At 64.5% G+C, this 10,768-nt stretch overlaps 2 protein-coding genes across 3 annotated transcripts; both read right to left on the reverse strand.

Annotated features, from left to right (window-relative positions):
* Positions 1-278: 278 nt before the first annotated feature.
* LOC122203747 (platelet glycoprotein Ib beta chain) lies at positions 279-2,463 on the reverse strand. Its single transcript, XM_042910816.1, has 2 exons — positions 1,429-2,463; positions 279-1,168 (listed from the first exon to the last, which is right to left on the reverse strand). The coding sequence occupies exons 1-2, from the start codon at positions 1,436-1,438 to the stop codon at positions 552-554; spliced, it is 627 nt and encodes a 208-aa protein (XP_042766750.1). The 5' UTR covers positions 1,439-2,463; the 3' UTR covers positions 279-551.
* A 92-nt stretch (positions 2,464-2,555) lies between these two features.
* LOC122203746 (septin-5) lies at positions 2,556-10,354 on the reverse strand. 2 transcript variants are annotated; one of them, XM_042910814.1, is made up of 12 exons: positions 10,263-10,354; positions 10,111-10,121; positions 5,638-5,734; positions 5,445-5,531; positions 5,048-5,171; positions 4,826-4,960; positions 4,512-4,629; positions 4,278-4,379; positions 3,392-3,488; positions 3,171-3,306; positions 2,832-2,934; positions 2,556-2,730 (listed from the first exon to the last, which is right to left on the reverse strand). In XM_042910814.1, exons 1-12 carry the CDS (start codon positions 10,303-10,305, stop codon positions 2,674-2,676), a joined length of 1,110 nt encoding a protein of 369 aa, XP_042766748.1. In that variant the 5' UTR covers positions 10,306-10,354; the 3' UTR covers positions 2,556-2,673. The 2 variants fall into 2 exon arrangements, with proteins under 2 accessions (XP_042766748.1, XP_042766749.1); XM_042910815.1 differs by lacking the exons at positions 10,111-10,121; positions 10,263-10,354 and adding an exon at positions 6,387-6,635.
* Positions 10,355-10,768: the final 414 nt, after the last annotated feature.

Here is a 10,768-nt window from a genome sequence, read left to right on the forward strand (position 1 = left end):
CACCGTCCCTGTGTCCTCACTGCCCCTCAGTGTCCTCACTGTCTCAACACTGTTTTCACTGTCCCCACAATGTCTTCACTACCCTATAATGTGGTCACTGTCTGAGTTCTTCTGTGCCTTCCACTTGAACTCCTTTGAAAGTGAGTGGTCTGGGAGAGTCACTGATCCCGTGTTGGGTGTAGGAAGATGTGATGCACCCCCCTTGAATCACCTCCTAGGGCTTGTCCTGTGGTTTGGGAGGGGAATTTCCGGGTGGTGGGGCACAGAGACCAGTCAGATTGGGAGAAGGGTTTATTCTGCACTGGAGTTTGGTGTGGGGAACCTCGCAGGGGCTGGGCTGCAGCTCACCCCTTTGACCCGCCTAAGCGTCCTGGGCTTTGGCTCGCCTCGCTGCAGAGGGGCGCGTGTGGCCCGGGGCCCGCAGGGGGGTGGTGGGGTCTGGAAGACTGTGCCCAGGCGGAGGACGAGCCCCGGTCCGGGTCAGGGCGAGGGCTCCTTGGGGCAGGGTCCTGTCGGGCTGGCACGCCCGCGTCGCTCAGCGCCTCTCAGGACTACTCGTAGAACTCGCTGGCTCCGGCCGTCTCCGCCACCAGCGGGGCGGTCAGCGACAACGGGTGCGCGGCGCGGGCGCGGGCGCGGGCGCGCAGCCGGCGCAGGCGACACAGCAGCAGCAGCAGCAGCAGCGCGTGCAGGAGCCCGAGGCCGAGCAGCAGGAGCTGCGCTGCCAGCGCCCCCCAGCAGAACGCGCCCGGCGCACAGGCGGCGCGCAGCTCGTCTTCCGCCAGGTACGGCAGCAGGCGGCCGCGCAGCGCCGGGGGCGCGGCACAGCGCAGGTCGCGGTAGGGCGCGCGCTCGGGCCGGCCGGCCAACCAGGCGCGCAGTGGCACCAGGCGGCAGTCGCAGCGCCAGGGGTTGCCGCCCAGGTGCGCGGCGCGCAGCACGGGCAGCGAGTCCAGCAGCCCCGGCGGCAGCGCCGTCAGATTGTTGCCCGTCAGCACCAGTTCAGTCGTGTCCGGCGGGAAGGCGGCGGGCAGCGAGGCCCATGTCAGCCCGCGGCGCCCGCAATCCACGCGCGTCCCCGCACAGCCACACGGCGCGGGGCAGCCCGCGACTGGGCGGCTGGGCGGCGCTAGCAGCAGGAGCAGCAGGCTCAGCGCCCGGCGCGGCCCTGCAAGGGAAGCGCCGCAGTGAGCCTGGTGGCCTGTGTGGCACCTGGGCGGGTCCCTGTACACCCCAGGGCGCTGGGCCCGGCCCGGGCCCCGGAGACCCGAGCCCCGCCTTACCCGAAAGCCTCTCCACCTCGACCATCCGCGCGCTGACTGGAAGTCCGCCCTAAATCTCCCTACTGCAGCCCAGATGACTGCAGCGCTTCCCAACCCGACTCTGCTCATGGAGCGCAGTCCCGGGCCTGCCTGACCCCAAACTCACCAGAGCCCATGGCGAGAGGATGGTGACCTGGCTTGTTCTGGAGCGCTAAGCGTTGGCTGGAGAGCCAAGCGATAATGCCGCCCCGCCCCTGCCAGGCCCCAGCACCCCGGCCAAACCGACCACAGCGCTGCCACCCGCCAGAAATAACCCGGAGGCCCAGTAGACAGACGCTGCGGCCCCAGATAGAGCACTATCACCAGGGCTCGCAGGCTACCAGGGCTTCCGCCCCCCACCAACCCAGGGGAGCAAGGATCACCACTGCGACTTCACCAACATTGTTCTCCTGTCACCAGGACAGGATGCAGCATTCACAACTGAACAAAACTGGAGACTGGGATTGGGGGGGGGGGGAAGGTATCATGCTGGGGGTGGGGGAGGGATGGCCTAGGCAACCCAGGGCAACAGTGCTGCTGGGGAGAAAGGACCTCCAGCCACAGGCAGGGAATGGCAGTCTAGGGGTGGGGGGTTCCCAGGTTGCCCAGCACCCACTGTTCCTGGAGCCCTCAGGCCAGGCCACAGCCCTAGATGAGGAGTTTGGGCAATTGCAGGCGTCCCTGCCCCACCAGCCCCGGGAGATCCTTGCCTGCAGCCAGCTGCTCTCCTTCGGTCTGGAGGGATCCTAAGCGCTTCTGTTGCCCAACCTGCCACTGAGCTACCCAGTGAGGGGTGAGGAGGTAGGGAAGGACTGGCCCACCTCGGCACAAAGTGAGGCCTCAGCGTAAGCTGGGTGGCCCGAGGGAGGGGGCACATGAGGGTTCCCACGTCCACTCTGTGGCACTGGGGTGGAGAAATAGACCTGGGATGCCGAGGATCTGCTTCCCTATTCTGCCTTGTTTTATCCCCCTACCTGAGTAGGGCCTGGAGTCGGAGTTCATGACCTTCTGGGGCAGGGGTAGATCTCAAAAGTCATGGCCCAAATTAGCTCCTGTTCCCCCGAGGCCAAAGAGGGCCAGCTGTGGGGGCTGCTGTCCAGGCCCCTTGGAAGCAGATACAAATAAGGGGAGGGACTGGTGCTGAGAATAAATTAGGGTTGTTTGGGGGCTATGAGCCTGCATCTCTGGGTCAGGTTGGGAATAGTCGGGAACAGTCCTGGTCTGGACCATTCCGGGACTGGGGTTGTGCCCAGGCCTGTTGGAGATCCAGATTTATTCCAGGGTGGAGTCCAGGCCAGTTGGGGTCCAGGGACGGGAAGGGCCAGCCTGGAAACTGGCAGTATATCCATGGCAATGTGGGGCTGGGTTGGGGTCACTGGTCCTGCATCTGCTGCTTCATCTTCTGCAGCATCTCCTGCATGCGCCTTAGCTGGAGGTGAGACGGGAATAGCAGAAGGTAGAGTGACAAACGTGATAGGAGGGGCTGGACCCCCACCTCCACCCCTTCTCCTCCCCTGTGGCCCCACTAACCTCCTCATCCTTCATCCTGATGAGCTTTTCTGTCTCAGCATCCGGGGTAGGCAGTGGTAGGATGGGGATGGGGCTCTCCATGCGGCTGTCCTGGGTCAGTTTGCTGTGGGGTGGACAAGAAGGACAGTTTGTCTGACCCCCAACACTACCGAGGCTCTGCCCTCCTGAGCTCCCACACCGTTGGGTCGGCTCTGGGAAGACAAGGTGCAGGGTGGGGGGCCTACTTGGGAGTCGGGGCAAAGTTCAGATCTGGGAAGGCAGCAAGGATCAGCCCTCTGTTAGGGAGCCTTGGCTGGGAACATGAGGTGCACGATCCAGGTCCGAGTCAGAGCTGCGCACCTGGTCATCTGCTGGATGCAGTGCGCGCGATAGTTCTCATAGTGCACGTCGCATGTCACGTCCTTGAGATCATGCATGTGTGTGCGGATCAGCATGTTGCGAAGCTTCACAAAGTCGCAGTGTGCCTGGTTCTCCACTGTGGGGCAAGAGCGGGTGTTGGGTGGGTGCAGGCCCGGGGGAGCCACCCCACTCCCTCTGTCGCACCCCATGCCTGAACTCACCCTCCACGATCCCCCAGGGGTACAGTCGCCCCCGGACCCGTTGCCCCTTGGCCTCCACCACTGTGTTGCTGCCGATAACCGCGAAGGGCGCACTCTCCTGGGAAGGGCAGGTACAAGGGCTCGCGCCCAGTTAGTGTGAGTATGGGGTTAGTGGCTGAAGAGGGACATGGGCACTCGGCACCTGGTCGCTCCTCCAGTATCACTATCAACAGCCCCTCCCCAAAGAGATCCTGGAGTTGCCCAACCCTTGTGGCTTCTCTGAAGCCAGAGCTGGCATGGCTTATACCCGTGGCACAGGGTATGTGCCCAGCCGGGCATATCCTCCCCTTCTGACACCATCTCCCATCAGGAACTGCTCCATTCAGCTACCACCGCCATCCCTCCCTCCCCAGAGCTGAGCCCCTGCCTCCTGTTACTGATGCTGACTTAGGCTGGGGCCAAGGGCTCCACCCTGCTCTTGGCCCAGTGGCTGCCTATCCCGTGCCTTAGGCTTGGTTATTGCCACTCTAGATCCCGGGGCACCCAAAGCCACAACCATCCTCTGGAGCTCAGAATTCTGGGAGCCAGGGCACACACAGGCTTGTGGCCATCAGGCCAGACCCTTCTGCTCGTGACCCATTGGAAGAAGACTGAGGAGCAGGGTCAGGGTGGAGGCCTGGCCAGGACTGTGCCTTTGGGTCCTGGCAAGTGCTCCATGACACACTAACCACACGGGGCCCAAACTGCACAAGCCAGTGGGGACATGAGTGACTGTACCCCCCCCCCCCAGGTGGAGGGGCTCTACTGCCCAGACAAAAGACTCTTTCCCCCACCGGGTTGGACCTGGATGCTTGGTGCCATGTAAACTGACCTCCAGTTCCCTCCTCTGCCACCCCAGGCCGCTCACCTTCAGTTCCCGATCCTGCTGCTTGAAGTCCTCATCCTCGTCAGAGTCACATTCAGGGAACTGGTACACGTGGATCCCAAACTTGTCAATCTCCTCCCGGATCTGTGGCGGGGCAAGGGCTGTCAGATTTGAGGCTGGCCAGGGACCCGGGGCCAGGTGCGCTGGCACCCAGGATCAGCACACTTGGTGTTCTGGGTCCTGGAGACCTAGCCCAGGCCCAGTTGCCAGGCTCACCCGCTCCTTCAGCTTCCGGATCTCGCTGGGGACGAGACAGTCAGCTTTGGCGATGAGCGGCACAATGTTCACCTTCTCATGCAGAGCCTTCATGAAACCCACATCCACTGGCCGCAGCCTGCAGAGAGCATCCAGGGGTGGAGAGGGGCATGGTGCGGGTGGTGGGGGCACAGAGAGAGGGTGGGATGGGCTCAGGGAGGGCATGGTTGTGAGGGCACAGGCAGAAGATAAGCAGTGACAGGTGCAGCCAACGGGGAACCATGGAGGCGGGTCCCACCCCCCACCCTGAGCCTGTTCCCAGGACATTCACGCACCCGTGTCCAAAAGGGGAGATGAAGTAGAGGCAGCAGTGCACACGGTTGTCTTGGATGTTCTTGCGGTTGAGGCCACTCTCGTCACGAAAATACTGCTCAAACTGCTGGTCCACGTAGTCGGTGATGGGCTTCCAGCTGCAGGTAGGCAGGAGGGTCGGTGAGGCCAGAGGGGACACTGGACCAGCCTAGGCACAGACTGTTCCCCAGCCAGGCTCTCCTCACCACTCAGAGTTGTTGACAGCATCCCCGAAGCCCGGTGTGTCTACAATGGTGAGCTTCAGCTTGACCCCCTTCTCCTCAATGTCCACCGTGTGCTTCAGGATCTCTACGGTCTGGCTGATGCGCTCTGTGGGTGTCGGGGCATCGTTTGGAGGGGTCTCTCCAACTCTCAGACCCCACCCCCACTGGGCAGCCAGGACCCTTGTTCTCATCCATTCTAGCATTTAGCCCTGGCCTCATGGCCTCACTGTGGTCTGGGCCACTATTCCTGGACCCTGAACAGGAGAGACCCACGCTGTGGGGAGAGAGGAGCAGGGTCTGGACCCAGAAGGGACCCCTTTGAAGGGTCACACAGCAGAGGATGGGGAACCAATGCCAGGGCTGCATAGGGCCCACTCACCCTCAGCACTGAGCAGCTTCCGGTCCTTGTACAAGTCGGTCAGGAAGAGGCTGTGGACCAGCGTGGACTTCCCCAGGCCCGACTCACCTGCCAGCAGGTACAGTGAAAGAGTCAGGTTAAGTCTGGGACCCCTCTGACAAAGCCTAGCTGGCTATGGCCCAAGCCACCCCACCTGGGAGTCCAGCCCACTCACCCGCCACCATAAGCGTGAAATCGAAGCCCTTCTTCACAGACTTCCGGTGCACCTGATTGGGCAGTGTGGCGAAGCCCACGTACTGCTTGTCGATATCCTGGGGGGCAGGGGCAGGGCAAGTCAGGAGCAGGCTTGGATTCCTGGGGCAGTCTGATGCCCTGTTCCCTACCCGGCTCAGACATGGAGGCAACAGAGGGCAGAGTCCTCTGTGTGCGGAGTTTCAATGGCAGAAATGGGGTGAGGGCCTGTGAGCAAAGACCTGGAGCTGGGAAGGCAGGTAAGGGGGTGACAGGCATCCTTGCCCCCGCCTCAGTGAGGGGCTTTGCAGGGACCTGAGAATGTGTCTGTGTGTGTAGAGTTTAGGATGCCTGGCTGCAGCAGGCCTAGGCTGGGTCCTCCCTTGGGCGGTGGGCAGAGGGCACCAGGACCCAGACCCCTCACACACATCCAAGGCCCTCCATAGGCGGGAGAAGCCCCCTGGCCTCAATACTCACCCCTCCTGAGTGTACCAGGGGGTGGGAGGCCACCCTCCACCATCCAGCCGCGGGGGGTGGCTGGCTGCTGCTACCAAGGGGAGCAAGGGCTATTTATAGACAGTGGCACCGAGCCTCCCCCACCCTCGGGGTCCCAGCGCCCAGTCAGGTGGACCCTGGCCCTGCCGGTCCCTGTCACGTCCCAGAGCCCTTGGGACCGGGACCCGGCAGGCACACACACGCTGACCCACATTCCACTCCCCTCTCCACACACACCTTGAGCCGCCTCTGGGCCTGGGTCCGCCGTGACAGCAGCTGCTCCACCAGGTGGTCCTGGGGCGCTGCCAGCGAGTCCATCGCTGCGTTTGGACCCCAGACCGGGTCAGACCCACAGGGGCAGGAGGGACTTACAGGCGGTACTGCCCTGAAGCTCCGTTCTCTCCCCCGTTTAACAGACGCGGGAATCGAGGCCCAGAGAAGGGACGTTGCCCATCGCGGTGTGGCTGACCCCAGAGGCCACGCGGGCCAAGCCTCTGCCAATGCGGACCCGCCCCGAACCGCGCGCGCGTGGTCTCAGCCACAGGCAGACCCGGCTCCCGCACCGAACCAGAGGCGGGGCCTCGCGGGCGCTGGCAGGCGGGGCGGGAAACAGTCTCTTGGAAATTGGGCCGCCGGCGGAGCCACCGGAAAGCTGCTTCGGAGGGCAGGGCCCAGCATAGGCGCGCATAGGCACGGAGGCGGAGTCCCGCTGCCGGACGGGTGGCCTCTGTCCGGGCGTCTCCACCACCCGGGTGGGAGGGTGGGGAAGCCAGGGCCCACCTAAGGGCCCTAGGGGGCGGGGTTTGTGGACGCCCCGCGTCTCGCCCCCTCCAGGTGCAGCGCGGCTTTCACCAGCCAGACGGCGCCCGCCGGGAGAACGCTCCCGGGACCTATGCGCACCCACGCGGGCAGCGGCCCCTCTCACTCCTTCTCTCCTCATAGAATTGGCCCGGAAACCTCCCGGCGGTGTCGCGGAGTCCTAACTATCCACGGCCACACTCCTCCTTGTACGCTCCCTCCCCCCTCGTATGTTATGTGTGTGTGATGGGAGCAGGAGTGTTCTGGACTGGTGTGGCCCTTCCAGACACGTGGGAACTGGGAGGGGGCAGAGCCCACCTCCCCAGCCTGGACCCACCTCCCCTTCGCCCGGGCTTGAAGGGGCTCAAGTGCTCAGTTAGAGCACCAGAGGCCTACCCACCCTACCTCCGGGAAACTTGGAAGCTGCAGCCAGCCAGCACTGGCCACAGCTGCCCCCAGACCACTTCTGCCAGCCAAAGTGGGGGGATGGTGTGTAGAGTGAACTTACCCCCTCCCCGTCATTTGTCTCCCTGTCAGCCTCCTCGCCTGCTCTGATCCACAAGACGGGCCCACGAGGGCTGGAAAGCTCAAGCCGGTATAGATCTCACCCTCTGTGACCACCCCAGGGGCCACAGGCCTCTCCTGGGCACCAAACCCTTCCTCACCCCTCTCTCCGGGACCCTACCAGAATCGGAACCAGCCAGCCAGGCAGGAGGGAGGCTTGGAAAGGAGCTGCAACAAGAACAGACATACTTCTTGGACTGTGTATCAGTGGGGATAGGCAGCCCCCAGCTCTTCCCCACCCTGGTTCTCCCTTCTTGGCTCCCCTGGTTGAGGGGCCTCTGTCCATTTGTCCAGGCTCATGATGCTGCTGTGGGGCCTGGAGGCCCCTGGCACCTGGGGAGGAGGGGTGGGCCCACAGCTGGGAACAGGAGAGTCTTTCATCCAGAGGAGAGCAGGGGGAAGCCACAGGGCACCTCCCTCAGCTCTCCCAGCTGGGCCCTCAGTCCTTGCCCCGAGAAAGCCTCCACACTGGCCCCAGCCCTCTGCCATGTGGACCTGTAGGAAGTGTCTGGGCCAAGTCCCACCCAATCTCCACCTGTAGGTCCACTAGAGACGCAGCCCCTCAGCCTAGCCCCCCAGCCAGACAGGCTGGCATCTCAGGCTCAGGGCATCTCCAAGACAGACACACCTGGGTCTACGCCTTAGCACTTCACAGCTGGGTGTCTAATGGAGCTTGTCACTCTCAGACTGCCTCAGTTTCTCCACTGATAAGGCACAGCCTCTGGGGAGGCCCAGGTCAGAAGGGCAAGAGTCAGGAGGGTGACATGTCAGGAGGGAAAGGGTCTCACTCCCAGCTCCTGCCCCTGCACCCAAACTCACCCAGACAGGGCCTGTGGATTCCCTGGGGGAGCTCCAGGGAAGGGGCCCTGCCACCCCCTCTCTCTGGCCCATGAAGTACAACAAATATTTCTCAGGGCTTCCTGAGCTGTAGACACAGCTGCGCCCACCTCTTCCCGGTTCCTGAGACTCTCGAGGCATTTCCATTCTTAGAATCACTGGAGTCAGCTCTGGAAGCAGCCACCAGAGCCAATAGAGCCCCCATCACTGCCTGAGACAAGGTGGGGGCCAGAGGATGGGGACACGGAGGGCCACCAGAGCACCCCCCACCCTCTTTCATAGTGTGGATAGACCAAAGCTCACCAACACCAAACAATATTAACGGTGAAACTACCATATTCTTCCAGCCCCCCCCCCCCCCAGATCCTCGGGGAGCCTGTCCCAAAGACCTGGCTCCTTGGCTTTGTTCCTGGGGCTCCCCCTCCACCTGCATGGTGCCCTCTCCTTCTGGTCTGAGGGGTAGGGGACAGGTGAGGCTGGCTCCTAACTGATCTTGAAGGATGGGCAGACACAGGCCTGACGGGGCTCACACCTCAGCAGGAGGGAGTCCCTGGTGGTGCTAGGCAGCAGCTGCCTGGCCCAGTAACTCCAAGGCCCAGGAGAAGCTGTGGGGGCTGGTCTCCTGGGCCTTCTCTCTCTCTCCTTCAAACAATAGCCTGGCAGCATGTGTCCCTGCGTCTCAGGCATTGTCTGACCTGCCTTGATAGGAAGACAGCTCCTGGCCCGGGCTCCCTGGAGAGGCCCTTGCCAGCAGGTTGAGGTTGAGGGGCCCCTCCCCAAGAGCCTCACCTGTCCCAGGGTGGGGCGTGTCCCTGCCAGGAGACTGGCACCTGGCAGCCAGTGACTCCCAGCCCCCACCCCACCTGCTGGGCCGCACCCTGGGCCAGGACTTCGGGGTTCTACCCGGCATCTACCCGCTGTGTGAATTCCTATCTCTGACGAGGAGTGCCAAGGCCACCTTGGTGCCAGAGTTAGGCCAAGAAGATCCCCCAACATGACTGAGCTCAAGCCAGAAAGGCCTCCAGCAGGGCCCCAGAGCCCCCTGCCCATCTGGTTACCCACTCCCACCCCACTCTCAGGATCTCCCAGCTCTGTTTAACCCCAGCCTCAGCTGGGTTTCACAGTGGGTGCCCAGGTCAGCCTCCTGTCACGTCCTGCATTCCCTGAGTGGGGGCCAGGCCAGCCCCTGTGGGAGGCCACAAGCCTATTTGTACCCACTAGGTTAGAAGACCCATTCTGGGCACAGGGATGACTCAGACCAGGCCTTAGAGGCTCCCAGTCTGGGGAAGAGGCCTGGCCACAGATCAGCCCACTCGAATTGGTGTGTGGGGAGAAGAGGCATAAGATGCACAGGAGTGGGGTGGGGCTGCTTAGGGTCTAGGTGCTGGCTGGTGGATACAGACCCCTCCCCTAGCCTGTGGCCTGTGGTGACGGTGGCCTCACTCAGGACCCCCAGCACGAGGCCTAAGGCCAGTTCGGGGAGGATACACTGGCACTGGACCACTGGGAGACACCCGGCCCATCCCCCCATCCTGGGAGGGGCACCCCGGCTGTAAGGGCCAGGGGTCAGGCCCCCAGGGGCCCAGTGCCCACTCCTCCCCTCTGCAGCCCCTGGCGCAGCGGCACTGCCCCAGCTGACAATCGGTTATCGCGACAGGGCGGGATGACGGCCGGCGGGGGCGGGGTCGCGCCTGGGCGCCGGCGGTGTTGGTGGCACAATGGGTGACAGCCGGCCGCGGGGGGAGCGGCGGCGCGCACGTACCTGCTTGTCCTCTGCGGGGTCGGGGTCGGGTCGGGGTCCGGGTCTGGGCCGGCGTGCGGGGGAGAGACGGAAAGACACGGTGAGAGGCGGGCGGGCGGCGGGGACAAAGGCGCGCGCGGGCGCGCGGACGCGCGGGCAGGCGCCGGGCTCACCTGGGGTCGCCAGCTTGCTCTTGTACCGCAGGCCTGTGCTCATGGTGGCCGCCGGCGGGGGGGACGGGCGGCGGCGGGCGCGCGGGCGGGGCGCGGCGACGAGCGGCGGAGGCCGAGGCCAGGCTGCGGGGTGACCGGCCCCTCCGCGCCGCCGCCGCCCGCCCCGCCCGCGCGCCCGCCGGCCAATCGGCGCCCGCCGCGCCCACGCGCGACCCGGCGCGGCCGGCGGGGGCGGGGACCCAGGCGCCCCCCAACAGCCCCGCGCCCGCCGCCTCCGGGCGACGCCCTCGCTCACAGCCGCAGGCCAGCGCCCCGGGAACCCGGCGACGCCCACGCTGCCCCAGCCCACGGCAAGGCGGCTGCCCGACTCCCGCCACATCTCGCGTCTCCCGTGCCCAGGCCTGGACTCTGCCTGCCTCGCTCTCGAGGGACCCCAGTCGGTGCCTCAGCCTCTGACCTTCCCAACGTGTGGCTCTTCCGTAAGACCTTGCCCCCCAGGGACTGGC

This window comes from Panthera leo, chromosome D3, assembly GCF_018350215.1.
Source record: "Panthera leo isolate Ple1 chromosome D3, P.leo_Ple1_pat1.1, whole genome shotgun sequence".
NCBI lineage: Eukaryota > Metazoa > Chordata > Mammalia > Carnivora > Felidae > Panthera > Panthera leo.